Genomic DNA, 26,129 nt, shown 5'->3' on the forward strand with positions numbered 1-26,129 from the left:
TGGCTGTACCATAGAATTGATAGAGTTTATCTTGAATTTTATGAGACTCAAATACCATATGTTATGGAAAATTACAAAAATATTATGGAAATGAGATTTTCCAGAGGGCTCTGAATAACTTTTTTTGTTTTTGGTTGGTCATATTTTGTTTATTTTAATTTAACTTTTATTGTATATTGGAGTACAGTTGATTTACAATATTGCCTTAGTTTCAGGTGTACAGCAAAGTGATTCAGTTATACACATACAAATATCCATTCTTTTTCAGATTCTTTTCCCATATAGGTTATTACAGAATATTGAATAGAGTTCCCTGGCTATACAGTAGGCCCTTGTTGATTATCTATTTTATATATAGTAGTGTGTATATGTTAATCCCAAACTCCTAGTTTATCCCTCCCCACCACCTTTCCCCCTGGTAACCATAAGTTTGTTTTCAAAGTCTGTGAGTTTGTTTTGTAAATAAGTTCATTTGTATCATTTTTTTTGATTCCACATATAAGTGGTATCGTGATATTTGTCTTCCTCTGTATGACTTATTTCACTTAGTATGATAATCTCTTTTTTTTTACATCTTTATTGGAGTATAATTGCTTTACAATGGTGTGTTAGTTTCTGCTTTGTAACAAAGTGAATCAGTTATACATATACATATGTTTCCATAGCTCTTCCCTCTTGCATCTCCCTCCCTCCCACCCTCCCTATCCCACCCCTCTAGGTGGTCACAAAGCACCGAACTGATCTCCCTGTGCTATGCGGCTGCATCCCACTAGCTATCTATTTTACATTTGGTAGTGTATATATGTCCATGCCTCTCTCTTGCTTTGTCACAGCTTACCCTTCCCCCTCCCCATATCCTCAAGTCCATTCTTTAGTAGGTCTGTGTCTTTATTCCTGTTTTACCCCTAGGTTCTTCATGACATTTTTTTTTCTTAAATTCCATATATATGTGTTAGCATACGGTATTTGTCTTTCTCTTTCTGACTTACTTCACTCTGTATGACAGATTCTAGGTCTATCCACCTCATTACAAATAGCTCAATTTCATTTCTTTTTATGGCTGAGTAATATTCCATTGTATATATGTGCCACATCTTCTTTATCCATTCATCCGATGATGGACACTTAGGTTGTTTCCATCTCCGGGCTATTGTAAATAGAGCTGCAATGAACATTTTGGTACATGACTCTTTTTGAATTATGGTTTTCTCAGGGTATATGCCCAGTAGTGGGATTGCTGGATCATATGGTAGTTCTATTTTTAGTTTTTTTAAGGAACCTCCACACTGTTCTACATAGTGGCTGTATCAATTTACATTCCCACCAACAGTGCAAGAGGGCTCCGTTTACTCTACACCATCTCCAGCATTTACTGTTTGTAGATTTTTTGATGATGGCTATTCTGAATACTGTGAGGTGATACCTTGTTATAGTTTTGATTTGCACTTCTCTAATAATTAGTGATGTTGAGCATTTTTTCATGTGTTTTTTGGCCATCTATATGTCTTCTTTGGAGAAATGTCTGTTTAGGTCTTCTGCCCATTTTTTGATTGTGTTCTTTGTTTTTTTGATATTGAGTTGCATGAGCTGTTTGTATATTTTGGAGATTAACCCATTGTCCATCACTTCATTTGCAAATATTGTTTCCCATCCTCTGGGTTGTCTTTTTGTTTTGTTTATGGTTTCCTTTGCTGTGCAAAAGCTTATAAGATTATTAGGTCCCCTTTGTTTATTTTTGTTTTTATTTTCATTACTCTAAGAGGTGGATCCAAAAAGATATTGCTGCGATTTATGTCAAAAATTGTCCTACCTATTACTTCCTCTAGGAGTTTTATAGTATTCAGTATTCCATTTAGATCTCTAATGGATTGGTGTCTTGGATTCCTCTTATTTCTTTTTCTTCTCTGATTGCTGTGGCTCAGACTTCCAAAACTATGTTGAATAAAAGTGTGGAAATCTTTGTCTTGTTCCTGATCTTAGAGGAAATGCTTTCAGTTTTTCACCATTGAGTATGACGTTACCTGTAGGTTTGTCATATATGGCCTTTATTTTGTTGAGGCACGTTCCCTCTATGCCCACTTTCTTGAGAGTTTTTATCATAAATGGGTGTTGAATTTTGTCAAAATAATTTTCTGCATCTGTTGAGATGATCATTTGTTTATTTTTGGTTTTATTGCCATTACTCTAGGAGATGGCTCAGAAAAGATATTTCTGTGATTTATGTCAGAGTGTTCTACCTATGTTTTCCTCTAATAGTTTTATAGTATTCAGTCTTACATTTAGGTCTTTAATCCATTTTGAGTTTGTTTTTTGTATGGTGTTAAAGAAATTTCTCATTTCTCTTTTCACATGTAGCTGTCTAGTTTTTCCAGCACCACTTATTGAAGAGACTGTCTTTTCTCCATTGTATGTTCTTTCCTCCTTTGTCATAGATTAATTGACCATAGGTGCATGGGTTTATTTCTGGGCTTGCTATCCTGTTTCATTGATCTATATTTCTGTTTTAGTGCCAGTACCATACTGTTTTGATTGCTCTAGCTTTGCAGTATAGTCAGAAGTCAGGGATCTTGATTCCTCCAGCTCCGTTTTTCTTTCTCAAGATTGCTTTGGCTATTCAGGGTCTTTTGTGTTGCCATACAAATTTTATGATTTTTTTGTTCTAGTTCTGTGGAAAATGCCATTGGTAATTTGACAGGGATTGATTGAATCTGTAAATTACCTTGTGTAGTACAGTCATTTTGACAATACTGATTCTTCCAATTCAAGAACATGGTATATCTTTACATCTGTTTGTGTCATCTTCAGTTTCTTTCATCAGCATCTCATAGTTCGGGGAGTACAGGTATTTTGTCTTCTTAGGTAAGTTTATTCCTAAGTATTTGATTATTTTTCATGAAATGGTAAATGCGATTGTTTCTTTAATTTATCTTTCTGATCTTTTGTTGTTGTATAAAAGTGGAACAGATTTCTGTGTATTAATTTTGTATCCTGCAACTTTACTGAATTCATTGATTATCTCTAGCAGTTTTCTGGTAGCATCTTTAGATTTTCTATGTATAGTATCATGTCACCTGCAAACAGTGACAATTTTCCTTATTCTTTTCCAACTTGGATTCCTTTCATTTCTTTTTCTTCTCTGATTGCCATGGCTAGGACTTCCAAAACTATGTTGACTAAAAGTGGTGAGAGGAAATCCTTGTCTTGTTCCTGATCTTAGAGGAAATGCTTTCAGCTTTTCACCATTGAATATGATGTTACCTGTAAGTTTGTCATATACCTCCTTTATTATGCTGAGGTATGTTCCCTCTGTGCCCACTTTCTGGAGAGTTTTTATCATAAATGGGTGTTGAATTTTGTCAAAAGCTTTTTCTGCATCTATTGAGATGATCATATGATGTTTGTTCTTCAAATTATTAAGGTGCTGTATCACACTGATTGATTTGTGGATATTAAAATATCCTTGCACATCTGAAATAAATCCTATTTGATCATGGTTTATGGTCCTTATAAGGTATTGTTGGATTCAGATGGCTAGTGTTTTGTTGAGGATTTTTGTGTGTATGTTCATCAGTGATATTGGCCTGTAGTTTTCTTTTTTTGTGATATCTTTGTCTGGTGTTGGTATCAGGGTGATGGTGGCCTCATAGAATGAGTTTGGGTGTTTTCCTTCCTCTGCAATTTTTTGGAATAGTTTCAGAAGGATAGATGTTAACCCTTCTCTAAATGTTTGATAGAATTTGCCTGTGAAGCCATTTGTTCCTGGCCTTTTGTTTGTTGTGATTCACAGTTTCAATTTCAGTGCTTGTGATTGGGTCTCTTCATATTTTCCATTTCTTCCTGATTCAGTCTTGGGAGATTGTACTTTCTACAAAATTGTCCTTTTCTTTTAGGTTGTCCATTTTATTGGTGTATAGTTGCTTGTAGTACTGTCTTATGGTCCTTTGTATTTCTGTGGTGTCTGTTGTAACTTTGCCTTTTTCATTTCTAATGTTATTGATTTCAGTCCTCTCCCTTTTTTTCTTGATGAGTCTGGCTAAAGGTTTATCAGTTTTGTTTATCTTTTCAAAGAACCATCTTTTAGTTTCATAGATGTTTTCTATTGTTTTCTTAGTCTGTATTTAATTTATTTCTGCTCCCATCTTTATGTTTTCTTTCTTCTACTAACTTTGGGTTTTGTTTGTTCTTCTTTCTCTAGTTGATTTAGGTGTAGGTTTAAGTTGTTTATTTAAGATTTCCCTTGTTTCCTGAGGTAAGACTGTATTGCTATAAACTTCCCTTTTAGAACTGCTTTTGCTGCACCCCATAGGTTTTGGATTGTCATGTTTTCCTTGTCATTTGTCTCTAAGTATTTTTTAATTTTCTCTTTGATTTCTTCAGTGATCCATTGATTGTTTAGTGACATAATATTTCACCTCCACGTGTTTGTGTTTTTTTTCTTGTGGTTGATTTCTAATGTCATAGCAATGTGGTCAGAAAAGATATTTGATATGATTTCAATTTTCTTAAATTTATAGAGGCTTGCTTTGTGGTCCAACATGTGTTCTATCTTAGAGAATGTTCCATGTGTACTTAAGAAGAATGTGTATTCTGCTGCTTTGGGATGGAATGTTTTATAAATATCAATTAAGGCCATCTAGTCTAATGTGTCATTTAAGGCCTTATTGTGTTTCCTTATTGATTTTCTGTCTGAGTGTTCTCTCCATTGATGTAAGTGAGGTGTTAAAGTCCCCCACTATTATTCTTTTACTGTTGATTTTTCCTTTAATACTGTTAGCATTTGCCTTATATGTTGAGATCCTCCTATGTTGGGTGAACATAAATTTGCAATTGTTTTGTCATCTTCTTGGATTCATCCCTTGATCATTATGTAGTGTCCTTCTTTGCCTCTTGTAACAGTCTTTATTTTTACGTCTATTTTGTCTGATATGAGTATTGCTACTCCAGCTTTGTTTTTTTAATTCCATTTGCATAGAATATCTTTTTCCACCCCCTCACTTTCAGTCTATATGTGTCCCTAGATCTGAAATGGGTCACTTTTACACAGCATATATGCAGGTCTTGTTTTTGTATCCATTCAGCCAGTCTATGCCTTTCTTTGTAGTATTTTATCCATTTACATTTAAGGTAATTATCAATATGTATGTTCTTATTGGTATTTTGTTAATTGTTTTTGATTTCTTTAGGTAGGTCTTTTTTCTTCCCTTCCTATTTTATTCTCTTCTCTTGTGATTTGATGAGTATCTTTAGTGTTGTGTTTTATTATGTTTTTTCTTTTGTGTGTGTGTATCTATTGTAGATTTTTGAGTGAGGTTCCCATGTGGTTTTTATTTAGCTATATATATATATATATTCATATATATATACACATATATATGTATATATGTGTATATATATATATATGATTTTTTCAAATTGCAGGTCTCTTCAAATGCATATCCAACATCCTGGATTTGTGTTCTCCTCATGATTGCTGGTTTTAATATCATATTTGCATGTGGATGATTTCCAACCTTTACTGTATGTTTGCCTTTACTGGTGAACTTTCCCATTCGTAATTTTGTTTGTTTCTTTCTTTCTAGTTGTTGCCTCTTCTTTTCTGCCTAGAGAAATTCCTTTAGCATTTGTTGTAAAGCTGGTTTGGTGGTGCTGAATTCTCTTAACTTTTGCTTGTCAGTAAAGCTTTACATTTCTCCTCAAGTCTGAATGAGAGCCTTGCTGGGTAGAGTATTCTTAGTTATAGTTTTTTTCCTTTCATCATTTAAATATATCATGTCACTCCCTTCTGGCCTGTAGAGTTTCTGCTGAAAAATCAGCTGATAGCCTTATTGGGATTCCCTTGCATGTTATTTGTTGCTTTTCCCTTGTTGCTTTTAGTATTTTCTCTTTGCCTTTAATTTTTGTTAGTTTGGTTAATATGTGTCTCTGCATATTCCTCCTTGGTTTTATCCTGTATGGGACTCTCTGTGCTTCCTGGACTTGAGTGAGTGTTTCCTTTTCCATGTTAAGGAAGTTTTCTCCTAATATCTGTTCAAATATTTCCCCAGGTCCTTTACTCTCTCTCTTCTCCTTCTGAGACCCCTATAATGCAAATGTTGGTACATTTAATGTTGTCCCAGAGCTCTCTGTGACAGTCTTCATTCATTTTCAATCTTTTTTTTTTATTCTGTTCCATGGCAGTGATTTCCCCCAATCTGTCTTCCAGCTCACATGTCTGTTCTTATGCCTCATTTATTCTGCTAATTATTCCTTCTAGTATATTTTTCATTTCAGTTATTTTATTGTTCCTCTCTGTTTTTTGTTCTTTGAATTATCTACCTCTTTTTTAAACATTTGTTTTATCTTCCTGGTCTGTGCCTTCATTCTTTTTCTGAGATCTTGGGTCATCTTTATGATCATTACTCCAAATTCTTTTTCAGGTAGATTGCCTATCTACACTTCACCTAGTTGTTCTTCTGGGGTTTTATCTTGTTCCTTCATCTGGAACATATTTCTCTGCCATCTCATTTTGCCTAACTTTCTGTTTGTGGTCTCTCTTCTGCAGGCTGCAGGATTGTACTTCCTCTTGCTCCTGGTGTTTGCCCCCTGGTGGTTAGGTTCTTCCAGGGACTTGTGCAGGCTTCCTGGTAGGAGAGACTGGGGCCTGCCCACTGGTGGGGGGAGCTGGGTGTTGTCCCTCTTGTGGGCAGGGCCATGTCAACAGGTGTGTTAAGAGGAGGCTGTGAGCTCAGGACGACTTTTGGCAGCCTGTCTGCTGATGGGTGGGGCTGTGTTCTCACCTTGTTGGTTGTTTGGCCTGAGGCGTCCCAGCACTGGAGTCAGCAGGCTGTTGGGTGGGGTTGGGTCTCAGTGCCAAAATGGCAGCCTCCTTGAGAGCTCACACTGATGAATATTCCCTGGCCCTCTGCTACCAGTGTCCTTGTCCTCACCATGTGCCACAGCCCACCCATGCCTCCCCAGGAGACCCTCTAAGACTTGCAGGTAGATCTGGCCCAGGCTCCTGTGGAGTCACTGCTTTGTCCTGGACGCCAGGGTACATGAAACCTTGTGTGCACCCTTCAAGAGTGGCGTGTCTGTTTCCCCCAGTCCTGTGGAGCTCCTGCACTCAAGTCCCCTGGCCTTCAAAGCCCAATTCTCTGGTGGTTCCTCCTCCTGATGCCAGACCCTCAGACTGGAGAGCCTGATATCTGGCTCAGAAGTCTCACTACTGTGGGAGAACTTCTGAGATATACTTGTTTTCCAGTTTGTGGGTTGCCCACCTGGTGGGTATGAGATTTGATTATATTGTGAAAACGCCCCTTCTCATCATGGCTTCCTGTTTGTCTTTGGATGTAGAATATCTTCTTTTGTAGGTTACAGTCTTTATTGTCAGTGGTTGTTCTGCAGATAGTTGTGATTTTGGTATTTTGTGAGAGAGCTCCAGTCCTTCTACTTCGACATCTCATCTCCTCCTTTCTGAGTGTCTTGATATTAACATGAGAGTCACTAATATTCCTGAAATCACTGAAGAAATTTGACTGTTTGATGGCAAAGCTGCTGTCAACGTCCTCTTTCTGTCTGTCATTTTTCCTGTAAATCTTCTTCCCAGATGGACTTTGCCTGGTAATGGAGAAAACAGAGTCCTCAAGGAAAATTGAATTAAAAGGTTATTGGATTATAGTTAGGTCAGATGTTATACTCTCCTATCTCCTAGTGACAAAATGACTGATTGATGATTGATCCTTGTGGAATGCAACAAAGAAGATGCTAAGAAGCCTTCAGTTTACATTAATAAATTATTTCAGTTGACAGTAGAATACAGAAATAATTGAATATGCAAATAGTGATTCCCTCTTCATGCAATTCTTTTTTAAAAAATCATGTTATTTGTATATCCAGATTTTAACATTCATTTGATCTTTTATTGAAAAGGCTTTATTTTTTCCCCTTATATTTTGAGGAAACTAAAATTGTGACAACTATTTAATGAAATAAAGGAAATGGTTACCAAGTTTCTAAACATATCTATTTTCTTATAACACCTGTTTATATTACCGCTATGTTTGAATTTCAGTAATGATGTTACAGATTATTTATTTTGTCCAAAAAAAAGATAAAAAGAGAAAATTACAACTTGGGGAAAAATGACAAAGACCAACATGTCTTGGTTTATATGCTCTATTTTTATTTTTAGTGTCTCAATGTAAATAAGCAGGTGAGAGATGATTGATTTTTTTTCCCTTACAGCGGTTTACCTCTGCAAAAGAACAATGCAAAACAAAGCAAGGCTGGAGCTAGCCGACTATGAAGCTGTAAGTACCAAGGACTTCCTGACAAAGAAAGGTATAAAATGAGCAAGAATAAGCCCTACAGTCATTTCTGGGCACTCTTAACTTTCTACATTCATGGATCTTAGGGATCAGATTTCCAGGGAAGGGCAGCATAATGATTTAACATATCCCTTACTTGCTTACTTCCTCTCATCATTCACACTGAGCATGGTGAAATTCTAAATACACAAACTCAGAGAAGAAGGAGGAAGCATATCTTATTTGCTAAAATTGACTTAAATGTAAAAACTTATATATATGTATATATATGCTGTATATAATGAAGATATCCAAACTTAGAGAATTATAGAGCATTTACACTGGGAAAATGGTTTTTGCAAAACCTTTATGTTGGTCACCATCAGCAGATTAAATTAATCTCATGTAGTTTGTTCAGATGTTTGCTATGTTCTGATTTACTAAATTTGAAGCACTGTCTACAAGTGGGTAGTAGGGGGCTGAGGGTTTACATTTTTCTCAGGAACTGGATAGACTGATTGAATCAGTAGTAGAGAGTATTGCTTTACTGATCCTTAGTAAACTGAGCACAGGAAAATCCAATGGATTAGTCTTGAGCACTTTTTTATATTAGGTGAGTTTAGTATTTTTGATTTTTAGTTATATTCTCCAATATTAATATTCATAATAGGTTTTCCTGTGTCCTCTGTGACTGTTAATATGAGTATTAGCTGCATTCAGTGAGCATGACTTATCATTCCAAGTACACTTACTCCTTTAGAGATTCTGATTTGTTTTTTTGGTAAGTACATATGGTAGATAAAATAGAAGGGAGTAGTAAAGCTGAGCACCAGAATGTCTTCACTGTGGTATATTTTTCAGGAGAGCTTGGCCAGGCTGCAGAGGGCATTTGCTCGGAAGTGGGAGTTCATTTTTATGCAAGCAGAAGCACAAGCAAAGTGAGTCCTTGTGAGTCTTTTGGAAGATTTGTCCAAGTTGTGGCCTTCTGTCCAGAGAGGCACTACAATTAACACTACTTATTATTCATTGTTATGATATTAACAGAGTGGACAAGAAGAGAGACAAGATTGAAAGAAAGATCCTTGATAGTCAGGAGAGAGCATTCTGGGACGTACACAGACCCGTGGTAAGCAAGCGCACCAACGTTGTCTAACTTCATAATCTCAGCCTTTGGAAAGTAAAGGAAGAATGCAGAATGCAGTAACTCCATCACTTGTCCCAAAGTCTTGGTGAATTATTTAAGAATTTTTGTGTAAGATGACTAAAGTTCAATAATAGTATAATATTTTTTAAAACTATACATTTTTCTAACATGACATTACTTGCTTGCTCATTCTTTGCTTTTGAGGTGCTTGATACTTTCATACACTTGAAAGAAAGAAGACTGCAACAAAGCAGTTTTGCATGGCTTATGATCTACATTATGCATTGTGAGGCCACATGCATAAGTATTGCAAGGATATGAAGTAGGATTTTTCCTTGCTTGTTTGTTTGTTTTAAGCCATCTCTAGAAACTGGTTAATACATTATGTTCTCATGTTTCTCCACTTTATGCCCCTGGACATCTGGTGGCCCATCTCTAGCCTAGTTTAACTTTGATGGCCTATATCCTCCTGGCAACCCAAGAGGACTCACTCCATGCCGGCTCCCCTAGAATGGATGTGGGCATCCATTCTACAGCGAAAACTCATGTTCTCCCAGCATGTCGATTGATCTCACCTCAACACACTTCCCTGCTCCATCCCCCAAGAATTACCCAGCCAGTCCCTTGCCTTCTATGTGCCCTGTTGGAAGCAGAACATGTTCACAGTTGTTTTTTGCTCTAACCAGTGTAAGTCAGGCTCCAGACCTCTGTGTCTCCACAGAGCAAGGAGCACATAAGAGTGCTCTCCAAGGGGTCCCCTGCTGTACCCCTCATTAAGCTTTCAATTAGAAAGTCATCCCAAGGAGCACCTGGAGGTAGAAACCACCCTGAAGCCATTAGTTCCATGTCCCTTATTCAATTTGTGGATGCTTATGAGGGGCTTTATATCACTTAAAATGAACATGTTATGCAATACTTGGTTATTGTTTATTTTCTAGAGGGAAAAAAATAGAGCTTTGGGCTATCTGTATGCCTCTGAGAATGGAATGCACCTAATCCAACCCTACCTTCAACTATTTATTTTTTACATTACAACTCTGTATCCCATTTAAAAAGAAAAAAAATTTTTTGCAGTGGTCCCAGGTGCATGTGAAGTGATGACACTTGTCTGGAGGCCATGTCAGACACACAGGTCCTGCCTCGTATCTGGTTTTTAGAGTTCTGGGTCCTTAGTGAGAATTAATACAGAGATGATGCTGGCAGGGACATTAGCAGCAAGACGCTATGAGAGCTTTTAATGGCTATTTCCCCAGCAAAATGCATAAGCTATATCTCTATTCATTGGCTGTAGTGTTAACTAAGCAATGATAAGAAGAGCTTTCTAAGATAACCATACCTCCAAAAAGTGTCCTTATTTTTATTTTGGTTTTGAAAAACTCTTATTACGAAAATATGAACACACTACTACAAGTTTTTAAAGTGTAGAAATTAATATTCTCATTAGAATAAAAATCTCTACTCAGATTTAATAGATTCATAACACAATTTATATTTTCCTGGACTGCTTTAGCTTTATTACTATATAAAGTATCTTTATTTTCAAAAAACAGAAATGAAGTTATCCTATCAGTACTATTCGTTGAATTTTTTTTCATTTTATTTCTTCTTGCATAACCCTACTGTTAAACCTTTCCAAAAAATGTAGCAGAGAGCAATTAATCCTTATAAAGCTTTTACTAATTCAAGTAAAGGTGATGTGCTACATTGCATTTTGTTTGGTTTGCTTTGATTTGATCTGGCTTGATGCTGCCATTTATTTAGTTAAAATAGGTTGGAAACTATTAGCCAGAAGTGTAGTAGGGAAGAGGAAATCTCAAAAACAAGCTCAGAATCTTTAAAGTATACTTAAATTTAATGTAAAATATTATATTACATGAACTTAGAGATGTAGAAAATATATGCAGTGTGATTTAGTATTTTTAAATGACGTCACTTAACACAGTATACTCATTTTATTGCATTTAATACCTTTATGAAATAAATTTAGCTTCTTTAAGCATGTCCGTGTTTACTCCAGAAAAAAAAAATTAAGGTCATAACACTGAAAAGGACTCTTCAGTTATCAAGGACTCAAGACAGAATTGCCACACACTAACTACTCAAGATGATAGTAGGGGAAATACCCCAAATTATAGCAAATGTCAAAGATAATTTGGGATTTGGGTTAACTTGTGTATTTAGTGTTTTGATACTTTTATGAAGCCTCTTCAAGGGCTAATGGATTCTTGGTCTATATTAATTGAATTTGAGCAACTAGTTAAATTGAAGTAAAAATTCTGTTTGTCACACTGCTGAAGGGTTTCATTGATGCTAACTTCCTAGTACTTGTTTTAATAATATCAGATCATGGTCTTTTGAAGAGCAGGAGTTTGTCTGAAATTTTAAATACATTTCTGTAAATCTTTTTTCTTTGAATAAATTAGTTTGGAGCAGTCTGGTGAAGTGTGTGTGTGTGTGTTGTGTGTGTGGGCACATGCACACAAAAATACATTAAAATTTGGAGTTTAAAAGTGTCTGAAGAAGAGGTTATAGATTTGCATAAGAAGTTTAAGGAGTTCCATAAGATTCAAAGTTTTTGTAACCTATTGAGTTATATCAGAGTGATTCTGAAGCCCAATAATAGAAAGGAGCAATGAGATTCTTAAAATACTATCATCATGGAGCAAAAAAAAGAAGTCCAGTGAACTGGCCTTTCAAAATAGAATGGTGCTGATGCTCTGGGTCCGAGGGGTGAAAAGCAACCAAATTTGTTCCACACAGCCCTACTATGGAGCCAGTTTATATCCTTTGCACAGACTTTGTTTTTGTTTTGTTTGTCTGTTACATTTTTTTTAGCTTTATTGAGGTGTAATTGACAAACTAAATTGTAAGATATTTAAATTGTACAATATGGTGATTTTTTATACGTATTCATTGTGAAAGGTTTCCCACCATTGAGTTAACACTGACTGAGAGTTGATCTAAAGAGATGTAGTGTAGGGAATTTAGGCCAATTTAATTCTGGGCACATTCAGATGTGTGCACTGCAAGGTGGAGTCAATATAGAATGAATCACCTTTCCTCTCACCTTGGAAATCCACAGTGACCTGGTGGGATCACTGAGACAGTACTTTGAGACAGTACTGTGGGGGTACATTATTTATACCACAAACTATAAAGCACAAGACCACAATTATAAATATTCTTGCAGATACACTATGACAGGCACCACCTTGACACATTTTTATTGGGGGTTGGAGGGAACCTGGTATTTGGTCAAGGTACAGGTCTTTTTAAAATTTTTATTGAGGTATAACATACATACTAGAAATGCAAACCAAAATCACAATGAAATAGCACCTCACACCGGTTATAATGGCTGTTCTAAAAAGAGAAGAAGTAACAACTGTTGGTGAGGATGTGAAGCAAAAGTAATTCTTGTGCACTGGGAATTCTTGGTGGGAATGTAAATTGGTACAACCACTATGGAAACAGTATGGAGGTTTCTCAAAAAATTAAAAATAGGGCTTCCCTGGTGGCGCAGTGGTTGGGAGTCCACCTGCCGATGCAGGGGACACAGGTTCGTGCCCCGGTCTGGGAAGATCCCACATGCCGCAGAGCGGCTGGACCCGTGAGCCATGGCCGCTGAGCCTGTGCGTCCGGAGCCTGTGCTCCGCAATGGGAGAGACCACAACAGTGAGAGGCCCATGTACCACAAAAAACAAACAAACGAACAAAAAATTAAAAATAGAATTCCACTTCTGGGTATTTATCCAAAGTAAATAAAAACACGAACTTCAAAAGATATATGCACCCTCATGTTCAATGCAACATTATTTACAATAGCCAAGACATAGATGTGACCTAAGTGTCCATTGATGGATGAGTGAATTAAAAAAACGTGGGACACAGGCATACCTCAGCAATATTGTAGGTTCAGTTCCTGAACACCTACAAAATTTTGGTGGTATATATAAAAGTTGTGTTTACATGATACTGTAGTCTATTAAGTGTCCAGCAGCATTACATCTAAAAAACAATGCCTTAATTTTAAAATACTTTGTTGCTAAAAAATGCTAACCATCATCAGAACCTTCAGCAAGTCATAGTAATAACATCAAAGATCACAGATCACCATAACAAATATAATAATAACGAAAAAGTTTGAAATATTGTGAGAATTACCAAACTGTGACTCAGAGACACAGAGGGAGCAAATGCTGCTGGAAGAATGGAGCTGACCGACTTACTTGGGTAGCCACAAATCCCTTCAATTTGTAAAATGATGCAATATCTGCAAAGCACAATAAAGAAAAGTGGATAAAATGAGGTGTGCCTGTATGTACGTATGTATGTGTTTGTGTATATATTTGTACATACATATACACATATATAATGGAATATTATTCAGCTATAAAACGAATGAAATCTTGCCATCTGTGACAACGTAGGTGGAACTTGAGGACATAATGCTAAGTGAAATAAGTTAGAGTATGACAAATACCGTATGAGTTCACTTATATGTAGAATCTGAAAAACAAACTCATAGATACAGAAACAAACAAACTCATACAAACTGATTTGTGGTTGCCAGAGCCAGGGGGTTGGGAGGGTGGGAGAAATAGTGTGAAGGGGGTGAAAAGGTACAGACTTCCAGTTATAAAAGAAGTAAGTCCTGGGGATGTAATGTACAGAATGTTGACTATAGTTAATAATACCGAAGTGTATATTGGACAGTTGCTAAGACAGTCAATTTAAAAAATATGCATCACAAGAAAAAAAATTTATAACTGTGTCGTGATGGATGTTATCTAGACTTATTGTGGTGATCATTTTACAATATATACAAGTATTGAGTCATTATATTGTACATCTGAAATGAAAATAATGTTATATGTCAATTATATCTCAAAAATAATTTTTTTTAATTTTTAGATTTTATTTTGGGTCTTTGTTGCTGTGCACGGGCTTTTTCTCTCTAGTTGTGGTGAGCGGGGACTACTCTTCATTGTAGTGCATGGGCTTTTCATTGCAGTGGCTTCTGTTGTTGCGGAGCACAGACTCTAGGCACGTGGGCTTCAATAGTTGCAGCACACGGGCTTCAGTAGTTGTGGCACACAGGCTTCAGTAGTTGTGGCACATGGGCTTAGTTACTCAGCAGTATATGGGATCTTCCTGGACCAGGGATCAAACCCGTGTCCCCTGCATTGGCAGGTGAATTCTTAACCACTGCACCACCAGGGAAGTCCTGCTCAACAATAATTTTTTAAAGTATAACATACATACAGAAAACTACACAAAGCATAAGTGCACAATGAATTTTCATGAAATGAACACAGCCAAATCACCAGGATTTGATCACTAGTGACCATTCCAGTCACTACTCCCTAGGTCAATGGTAACTTCTCATACCATAGATAAATTTGCCTACTTTTAATCTGTATATAAATGGAATTATTAATATCACTCTTTTTATATTCAACCTCTTCTTTTGAGATTCTTTCATATTATTGCATGTAGTTGTAGTTTGTTTATTCTCATTACTGTATTAGTATTCTATTATGTGAGAGTAGAGGATTTCATTATATACTGATGTTAAATTAACGTCCACAGTGTTACTACTCCATTATTTTATCCATAATTTTGATATTCAATTTATTATTTTCACTAACTTGTTATGTTCATGATTCAACTTAAGTTACTCCAGACTTTTGTTTATCACACAAAACCATCAACTCAATCTCTTTAATTTAGGTTCAAAAGCAAAGCAGACCTCAAAATAAAATAGAAAAACAAGGTGAATGATAGTGTATCATATGGTATTATATATAATAAAAGAGTAATATTTTGTTATATATAGAACTCATACATCAATGAGAAAATGTCAAAGAAGTAAAAAATGTAATGGAAAACATTTATATTTTTACCTATTAAGTTTGCAAAGAATTTTTAAAAGGTAATATCATAACCATATATTTGCATACAATCTTACCATCTTAGGTCCAAAGGCCCATTTTAATTCTTTGTTTGTTGAGAGAGACATAAGTAAGTAGATAGGTAGGTAACTGGATAGATAGATAGATGATAGATGGGTAGATAGATAGATGACAGATAGATAGATGAAAGATAGATAGATAGATAGATAGATAGGTAGATAGATAGATGATAGATAGATAGATAGATGATAGAAAGATAGAGGGACAGGCAGACATGTGTAGAAAAAAGACTGAAAAGATATATACACAAATATCAACAATAGTTATTTATGAGTGTTGAAATTCTGTTGATTTTCTTTTGCTAATCTGTTTTAAAATTAAAATTTAATGAATGTTTAGATATACAGCAAGAAAAATCAATAATAGTTTTAAAAAGTGAATCAGGACTTCCAGTCTAGCATATAAAGAACTTAGAAGTTGTCACTCCTGTTCTCATAATAAGAAAAAAAGCTGAATAAAGTGAAAATCAACAATTTTTCTTAGATTCATCTCAGAATGAGGTCACTGGGCAAAATACTGTTAGTCCCCAAACTGGAGAGACAGACAGGCAAATACAACTTACCAGAACAGAAGCCCAAGAGCAGAAACCTCTGAGGAACCAATGCTGGGGTAAGAAATCCTAAACTGTAAGCGACAAATTGCTGGAAGTTCAGACTAGACAGACTTGAGCTGAGTCTTAAGGGGACAACACACATTTTTGTGAGTTTTACCTCCAGGAACTCTACCAGATTCTCACAATGAAGTTTGAAGAAAAATCCCTTTGTACATCTCTCAGGGGAAGGGGAAGAGAAACTATTTTGAAATACACTCAGGATATTCTCTTCTTCTTAACAAGACCTGCCTTTAAGAGAAACTGATCAGGGTTGTACCAGAGCCACAACATGAGGGAAGGGAAATACCCAACTTCAATCCTGGTCTTACCAAAATGAGGGGGAAAAAATCTGAGAGGAATTTGTAAAGGTCATAGCCCTGGGGCACAGGCTCACTAAAAGATTGAGACCTAATCACAGGACTATAGGATGCTTCCCCTCCCCCTACACCTTACCACAACATTAACAGAGCCTAAATAACAACAGGGAATTGCAAAGGAAAGAACTGCACATCTCAGGCCTTATTTAAGAAGCCTCAGGGAAACCCAAAGACAACTGGGAAGACAAAAACAAGGAAACCAGATGAAAGTTTAGCCTCTGATACAGCAAAAGAAAACAATAATTACACTTTACCCCTAGCCAGATATACATAAAACCACACAATAAACACCTATTTATCTCAGTTTCTTTTACCCAGTACGTCATGTCTTGATTTCAATAAAAAATTGCACATACAGTAAAAGAAAATAAAAACAGCTCAGAGACACATTAAACATCAGAATTGGACTCAAATATGGCAGAAATGCTGAAATTATCAAACCAAGAACTTGAAACAAGTAAGTATGATGAATGTGCTAATGGAGGAAGTGAAAAGCATAAAAGAATAAAGAATAGAGGTACACTATAAGCATAAGCACAGAAACTCTAAGAAAGAATCAAACGGAAATGTTAGAATAAAAAAATACCATAACATAAATGAAGAATGCCTTTGATGCGCTCATCAATAGACTGGACACAGACAAGCAGATGATCAGTGAGCTTGAAGAAATGTCAATAGAAATTTCCAGAACTCAAGTGCAAGGAGGAAAAAGACAGTGAAAAAGATAGAATATCCAAGAGCTGTAAAATAATTACTAAAGGTGTAACATGCATGTAATAGGAATACCAGAAAGAGAAAGGAAGAGAAGAAATATCTGAAGCAGTGATGACCAATAGTTTCCAAAAATTAATACCAAACTGAGAACTGGAAGCTCAGAGAGTACCAACCAGAGTAAATATCAAAAAATCTAAACCTAAGCATATCACATTCAAACTGCAGAAAATGAAGACAAAGTGAAAATCTTGAAAGAAGCCAGAGGAGCAAGATTAACAATTGCATCAGACTTCTCTAGAAATTATGCAAGCAAGAGAGAAGAGTGAAATATTTTGTGTTGAAAGAAAAAAAAAAAAAAACTTAGAATTCTATATCCAGCAAAATTATCCTCTATAAGTGCAGGAGAAATGAAGGCTTTCTCAGACAAACAAAAAATGAGGGAATTTGTCATCAGGAGACTTATCTTGTAAGAAATGCAGAAAGAATGTCTTCAGAAAGAAAGAAATAAGTCAGAAACTCAGATCTATTTTTTATTCTTAATTAAAAATGGTTCAAATGATAATAGCAACAGTGTATTCTATGATTATAGATTAAGGGTAAGTGGAATGAATGACAGCAGTGTTATAAGGTACAGAAGGGAGAAGGAATTGGGAATAATCTATTATAAGGTACTTGAATGGAGTAGTATTGTGTGATTTGAAAGAGTAGTTGGATTAGATGTAAATGTATATTGCAAACCCAAGGGCAACTACTTAGAAAAGTTTAAAATGAAGTAGAATTGATATGTTAAGAGAGGAGGAAAAAAATGGAATTGTAAAAATTCTCAATCAAAAACATAGAGGGCAGAAAATTAAAGAAAAGAAAAAGAAACTGAGCAATGGTGACAAATATCAATAGAAAACAATAAAAAATATGGTAGATATTAATCCAGCTATAAAAACTATCACTTTAAACAGCAGTGGCCTAAATATACCAGTTAAAAGGCAGAGATTGTCAGAGTGAATAAAAAAGACCTAATTATATATTAAGAGACTCACCTTAAATATAAAGACAGAAGTACAGACTAAAAGTAAAGTAAAGCAATGGAGAAAGTAAAGGGATGCTAACACTAGTCAAAAGATAGGTGGAGTAGCTATATTAATTTCAGATGAAGCCAGCTCTAGAGTGAGGAGAATTATCAGAGATGAGGAGCAACATTATGTAATGATAAAGAGATCAATCATTCGTGAAGACATAATGTCAAATTATGATGTAATGTGTGTGCACAACAGAACATCAAAATATGAGACAAAAACTGATAAGAACTGCAAGGAGACATTGATGAATACACCATTACAGTTGTAGTCTTCAACACACCTCTGTCAGCAGTTGACCAATCTAGCAGGCAGAAAATCAGTAAGGACATAATTGAACTGAAGAGCACCATCAATCAACTAGATTTAATTGATATCATAAAATACTGCACCCAATAACAGCGGAATACACCTTCTCCTCAAATTCCCATGGAACACACTAAGAGAGACCACATTCTGGGCCACAAAACACACCTTACTAAATTTAAAAGGTTTTTAATAGAAATTATATGAAGTATTCCCAGACCACAGTGGAATTAAACTAGATATCAATAACAGAAACATAGATGGAAAACCACAAAATACTTAGCGTTAAGCAGCACACTTCTAAATAACATATGGGTCAAAAAGAAGTTTCAAGAATAATTTTAAAATATTTCAAACTAAATAAAAATACATGTTATCTAAATTTGTGGATGCAGTGAAAGCTGTGCTTGGAAACTTATACATATATGCATTGATGCATATGTTAGAAAAATCTAAAATCAATCATCTAAACTTTTACATTAGAAAACTAGATAAACAACAGCAAATTAAATCCAATTAAGCAGAAGAAAAGAAATAAGAATTAGAGCAGAAATTAATGAAATTGAAAACAGAAAACTGATAGAGAAATACAATCTGATAGAGAGCTGGTTGTTGGAAAAAATCAGTAAAGTTGATGAGCCTCTAGTCACAGAGCAGATACAAATTACTAATATCAGAAATAAAAGAGGGACCATTACTACTGATCCCATGGACATTAAAATAAGAAAGGAGTATTGTAAACAACTCTATGCCCACAAATATGAAAACATACATGAAATGGACAAACTTTTTGAAAGGCACAATCTACCAAAACTCACCAAGAAAACAGTTAATATAAATATGCCTACATGTATAAATGAATAAGCCTGTATCTATTATTAAAAATAAGTCTATTCAACTAAAGAAATTGAATCTATAAGAAATAAACTTCCAAAATAGAAAGCAACAGCCCAGATTAGTTCACTGATGAACTCTAGCAAACATTTACAGGAGAAATTATACCAATTCTTTACAATTTTTCCTGAAAATAGCAGAGGGGCTACTTCCTAACTCAATCTAGGAATTCAGCATTACCTTAATACTCAAACCTAACAAAGTCATTGCAAGAAAGGCAAACAATTTCTCTCATGAACATAGGTGCAAAAATTTTAAGTGAAGTATGAGTATATCACATCCAACAATGTATGAAAAGAAGTATATGCCACAACCAAGTGAGATTTATTCCAGGTATACAAGGCTAGTTCAACATTCTATAGGCAACAGGCTAAAAATCATATGCTCATATCAATTTGACAAAATCCAACACCCATTCAAAGATAAAAATTTTCAGCAAACTAGGAATAGAGGGGAACTTCCTCAACTTGATAAAACTGTAGGGTATAAAAAACCCTACAGCTAACATCATACTTAATGGTGAAATACTATATGATTTCCCTCTGAGTTCAGGAGCAAGGCAAGATGTTCCCTCTCACCACTCCTATTCAACATCTTACTGAAGGTCCTAGCTAATATAATGACAAGAAAAGGAAACTGAACATACATAGATTGGGAAGGAAGAAATAAAACTGTCTTTGTTCACAGATGACATGATGGTCTATGTAGAAAATCCCAAGGAATCAACAACCACAGCAACAAAACTCCTAGAATTAATAAGTAATAATAATAAAGTTGCAGGATATAAGGTTAATACACAAAAGTCAACTGATTTCTTATATATTAGCAATGAACAATTGGAATTTGAATTTAAAAACACAATACCATTTCATTAACGTTTAACAAAATGTTAAATGCTGTTAGATATAGATATAAGTCTAACAAAATATGCACAAGATTTATATGGGGGAAAATACTGAAAGAATTTCAATATTTGCTGAAAGAAATTTAAAAAATCAAAATAAATGGAGGGATATTCCATGAATAGAGATAGGAAGACTTAATATTGTCAAGATGTTAGTTCTTCAATATTAGATCTATAGATTTAACACAATCCAAATCAAAATCCCAGCAAATTATTTTGTGGATATTGACAAACTAATTCTAAAGTTTATGGAAAGGACAAATGCTCAGAATAACACAATACTGAAGAGAACATCAAAGTAAGAGGACTAATACTATCTGACTTCAAGACTTACTATAAAAGCTACTGTAATCAAAACAGTATAGTGCTGTTAAGAAAATAGGCAAATACATCAGTTGAATAGAGAGCCCAGGAATAGACCCACACAAATATAGTCAACTTATATTTGACAAAGGAGCAAAACAACTCAATGGAGAAAGGATAGTCTTCCCAACAAATAGTGCTGGAACAACTGAAGATCCACATTCAAAAAAATGGGAAGAAAATGAACCTAGACACAGACCTTACACCTTTTAAAAATATTACCTCAAAATGGATCATTCACCTAAATGTAAAATGTTAAACTCAAAATTCTTAGAAAATAACATAGGAGAAAATCTAGATGACCTTTGGTTTGGTGATATGTTTTTAGATTCAACACCAAAGGCATGAAAGAAAAAAGTGATGTCAGTTTATTAAAATTAAAACTTTTGGCTCTGTGAAAGACACTGTTAGGAAAATGAGAAGGCAAACCACAGACTGGGAGCATATCAAAACAAACAAATAACTGAAAGTGGACTAGTATCCAGAATACACAAGGAATTCTTAAAGCTCAACAATGAGAAACAACCAATTAAGAATGGACAAAAGGTGCTTCCCTGGTGGCACAGTGGTTGAGAGTCCGCCTGCCAATGCAGGGGACGCGGGTTTGTGCCCCAGTCCGAGAAGATCCCACATGCCGCGGAGCGTCTAGGCCCGTGAGCCATGGCTGCTGAGCCTGTGCTCTGCAACGGGAGAGGCCACAACAGTGAGAGGCCCGCGTACCACAAAAAAAAAAAAAAAAAAATAGACATCTCACCAAAGAAGATATACAGATGACAAATAAGTATATGAAAAGATGTTCAACATCATATATCATTAGGACATTTCAAAGTAAAACAATGAAGATACCACAGCCCGCCTATTAGAACAGTCAAAATCCAAAACACAAACAACACCAAATGCTTGTGAGAATGTGGAGCAAAAGGAACTCTCGGGCTTCCCTCGTGGTGCAGTGGTTGAGAGTCCGCCTGCCGATGCAGGGGACGTGGGTTCGTGCCCCAGTCCGGGAAGATCCCACATGCCACAGAGCGGCTGGGCCCATGAGCCATGGCCGCTGAGCCTGCGCGTCCAGAGCCTGTGCTCTACAACGGAAAATGCCACAACAGTGAGAGGCCCACGTACCGCAAAAAAAAAAAAAAAAAAAAAAAAGGAACTCTCATTCATTGCTGGTGGGAATGCAAACTGGTATAGCCACTTCGGAAGACAGTTTAGCAGTTTCCTACAAAACTAAACATACTCTTACCATGTGATACAGCATTCATACACCATGGTATTTACCCAAATGAGTTGAAAACTATTGTCTATACACAAACCTGCACATTTTGCTTATAGAAGCTTCATTCATAATTGTCAAGACTTAGAAGCAACCAAGATGTTCTTCAATAGTAAACTGTGCTACATTTATACAGTTAAATATTTTTCAGCAATAAAAAGAAATGAGCTATCAAGCCACAAAAAGACATGGAAGAACCTTAAATTCATAGTGCAAAGCTAAAGAAGCCAATCTGAAAAGGCTATACAATTCCAATCTATGACATCCTAGAAAAGGCAAAATTATAGAGACAGGAAAAATATCAGTGGCTTTTAGATTTTGAGAGAGAGGCAAGGTAGAGCATAGGACATTTTAGGGGCAGTGAAACTATTCTATAGGATACTGTAATGGTAGATACATATCACTATACATATGTCAAAGCTCATAGAATTTACAACACAAAAAGTAAACCCTAATGTTAACTATGTACTTTAGTTAATAATAATGTATCAATATTGGCTCATCAGTTATAACAACTGTGCTACACTGATGTAAGATGTTACTAATAGGGGAAACTAGAGGTGGGACAATTCTCTGTACTTCCTGTCCAATTTTTCTGTAAACTTAAAACTGCTCAAAGAAGTCTATTTTTTTAAAAAGCTTAGATTTTTAAAAAAGTGAAACAGAGAGCATATCACAGGAAGAGTAATGAGCCCAACAAAATTTCTGACCGCAAGGACACACCAGTGTCATATGGTATCAGCAGATAAAAATAAATTTTATTTGCATAATATCAACCAGGTCCATCCTTGCAGAAAATTTGCAGGTCCTTTCATTGTGTGTCTTTGTACACTCTATAGTCATGACCTTGAAATAGAATATAATGAAGCCTACTTATTGGTCTTCTGTTTTATTCAGTGTGCTTGTTTTTGTTTTCCTTTTTGTGGTAGATACATTATTGACACAGAATGGTAAAAAGCAGAGTCCCCAAAAATGGCTTGCAGACATTTTTTTTTAAATCTCTTTGAAGGACCAAGCTAATGCTGCATATGAGACATATTTTTCTCCCAATACTATCGTGTTGGGAAGTTCTGCCAATGGTTTCTCCTGGATGGGAATAAATACATTCAAAATACTATTTCAGAGACTGAGAAAAATTCAAAATTCTGTTTCTCAAGGATTAGATGTACTACTGTAATAGGTACACCTCACATGTTATTTTGAGACATGACCATACATTAAGTGTGCACCTTAAACAAACAAGTACACCATAAGATTTCATTGCCCCTGTGGAATACATTTTTCTAAATATACTAGTAATAGGAGAGTAGTTTAGCAAGAAAAAATGTAATAAAATAAAAACATTAAATTTCTTTGATTTTCATTGAAAAAATATGTTTCTTTATTGACTCATTAATTTAGTATATCTTTTAATTAACATTTATAGAAGTGTGCTACACTAAAAGCTAAAAACACAAAGATGAATAAAACACTGTCACTTTGATTGAGGAACCCTAGCCTGGGGATGAATGAATGGAGACTTAGATGGACAATTATCATGTAGATACTATGATGAGATTTATAATAGAGCTATGAATACAGTGGCCTGGAAAGTACTGGAGTACAGGAATGACTGGAGTAATTAGTTATGATTATCCCTAGAAAAAAAGACTTAAGGGAACAGGAATCTTTTTCTTATATATGAAAGCCTGTCAAATATAGGGGGCAGGGTTGACCTAAATATGCTGAATGAAAACGGTATGGTATATGCCAGTGATTATAAAGTAACTTTATTTTAGGCTCCCATTTTCTGCTTTAAATTCACTCTGTGATGCTAGTTCTTCCCACAGACCTGGTCACAAACCTCTATAGGCCCATGATTTCTTTGGTCACTCTCTTGTGAAACACTCTATAAGTACAGTATACCCCCAAACATAGTATTGATTAAATATGCAGTTGCAAGGCATAATCAAACTGCATACCTCATTTAAGAGTGAGGCTTCTTTTTTCCAAGGTTCCACACATGGAAAAGTGAGCAGTTGTTGGTTTCTTCTGTCTTTTCCCATCTAGCATATTTATTCCTTGTTCCCATCTCACTAACCATGGTTTCTGATATGTCCAGAGAATGGAAGGGGCTGGAGAAGTTGGGACCAGCAGTCTTCTTACCTGCTATGATAATTGAGCTTTGGTGCTCCCTGGGTTGGGCAGAAGCATGAAGCCACCATTCTCTTGTGGGTGCTTTTGTAGGCCCTTGGCTGACCACATCCCTATCTCTGGGAATTTCTCCCTTGAAGCTGTCTTTGATTAGGGAGAATGGATCTCTGGTTTGGCTAGTTACATAATTTTTCCTCATCCCCTAGGGATCCAGTAATATCTATTGCTTTTCTTTGCTGTCGCTTCACCCCTCCCGGAAGCCCTCTTGGAAAGGAACCTGAGAAGGCCCATGCCAGCTAACTCTCATCTGGATTACAACTGGCCCTCTAGAAGCCTATATTCGTTGTCCCAGCGAGCCCTAGGAGTAATTCACTTCCCAAACTTCGCTCTCTATTTTGCTGCTACAGGCTCATTCATCAGCCACTTGCGTTCCTTGTCTTGATATGGTGCCGTGACCAATTAACTGTGTCCCTCACAGTGAAGGAGTCACATCATTAAAAGCCCTTCTCTCCTGGCTTGGACAGAGAGGGAGCAAAGCTTACAGAAGACTTCTCTCCTATAGTTCCCTCCTCATCTCTGACTCCTGATTCTGCCCACTCAACCCCAGAGTCAGCAAGGGATTTAAGAAGCATCTATTGCACTACTTAGTACCTCCAGTCCAATGTTGATAGAACTGGTGAGAACAGACAAGCTTGCCTTATTCTTATTCTCAGGAGTAAAGGGTTTATTTACTGTTCTACCATCAACTATGATGCTGGCAGAAGGATTTTCACAGATCAGTGAGAGGGTTAAGGATTGTCTGCTTCTTGGCCTTCTATTTGTATTTTCTATCACTTGCATAAAATGTGACTTAGCTGAAACTTCCACTTTCAAAATCCTACTACATTTGGAAGTTACTGAGAGCATATCTATCTATTTAAATCAAGTTAAAATTTTGCTTTCATTAATTCTGCAAATTAAAAAAGTAAACTAGGGCTTCCCTGGTGGCGCAGTGGTTGAGAGTCCACCTGCCGATGCAGGGGACACAGGTTCATGCCCTGGTCCGGGAAGATCCCACATGCCGCGGAGTGGCTAGGCCCGTGAGCCATGGCTGCTGAGCCTGTGCTCCGCAATGGGAGAGGCCACAACAGTGATAGGCCCACGTACCACAAAAAAAAAAAAAAAAAGTAAACTATAGCTATATTCTATAAATACACAAAAACGTATATCATGTGTATTATCCAGGCAGGGAAAAAAAAGCTTAGCTACATGCAATCAAAATTTAGTCTATGCCACAAGACAATGAAACAGCATGTATATAATTTAAGGGAGTAGAGACTGTACTTAGGCAACTTGTCTTCCATGTACAGTGGAAATATAGAAACTCTCAGGTATAAATTAAACTATTACTCTATTACCCAAATCACTTTATTAGGGAAAAAAAGAATCTTACTTGAGAACTTCCTCCAGCTGACGAAAGGTAAATCCAATAAATAAGTAAAATATGTAAAAGTCATGATCCAAAAGACTGGTGGTAAACAATGGAAATCATTTACAGTTTTATTAACTATGCAATAAATAAAACCTCATGATAGTGGTAGAATAGATAGCTCTGAAATGAATAGAGATATATTTATGTTCTTGGTATATAATAAAAGCTTTTGGTAGAAAACATCACACATTAGTGAGGATGAGATAGATTAGTCAACAAATGCTCTCAAAAGAAGTTATTCTGAGGAAAAAACAATTTCTTGCCCTATTCTCCACATTCAAACACATTGAAAATTGATTTAAAAGCAATTCTTTTTTAGAAAGGGCAAAGAAGAAAAGTAAGAAATCTATAGAAAAAAAGAAAATATCCTATTCAAAAATAGAGGTTTAGGGACTTCCTTGGTGGCACAGTGGTTGAGAATCTGCCTGCCACTGCAGGAGATGCCGGTACGATCCCTGGTCCAGGAAGATCCCACATACCGCTGTGCACCTAAGCCCGTGTGCCACAACTACTGAGCCTGTGCTCTAGAGCCCACGTGCCACAACTACTAAGCCCTTGTGCTGCAACTACTGAAGCCCACATGCCTAGAGCCCATGCTCCACCACAAGAGAAGCCACCGCAATGAGAA

At 36.0% G+C, this 26,129-nt stretch overlaps 1 protein-coding gene across 2 annotated transcripts in view; it reads left to right on the forward strand.

Moving 5' to 3' along the window:
* The window catches only part of RGS7 (regulator of G protein signaling 7), a gene marked incomplete at both ends in the record, with an annotated part of 646,678 nt that overhangs the window by 534,456 nt on the left and 86,093 nt on the right, over positions 1-26,129 (forward strand). The window contains 3 exons of one of the 2 annotated variants that reach the window (XM_079698482.1): positions 8,224-8,288; positions 9,147-9,223; positions 9,330-9,411. The exons of the other annotated variant lie outside the window; for it this stretch is intronic. Coding sequence (XP_079554608.1) covers positions 8,224-8,288; positions 9,147-9,223; positions 9,330-9,411 — 224 coding nt within the window. The remainder of the gene's footprint in view (positions 1-8,223; positions 8,289-9,146; positions 9,224-9,329; positions 9,412-26,129) is intronic. 2 annotated transcript variants of the gene reach the window in all.

The sequence above is a fragment of the Hyperoodon ampullatus genome, assembly GCF_949752795.1.
Source record: "Hyperoodon ampullatus genome assembly, chromosome: 2".
Taxonomy (NCBI): domain Eukaryota; kingdom Metazoa; phylum Chordata; class Mammalia; order Artiodactyla; family Ziphiidae; genus Hyperoodon; species Hyperoodon ampullatus.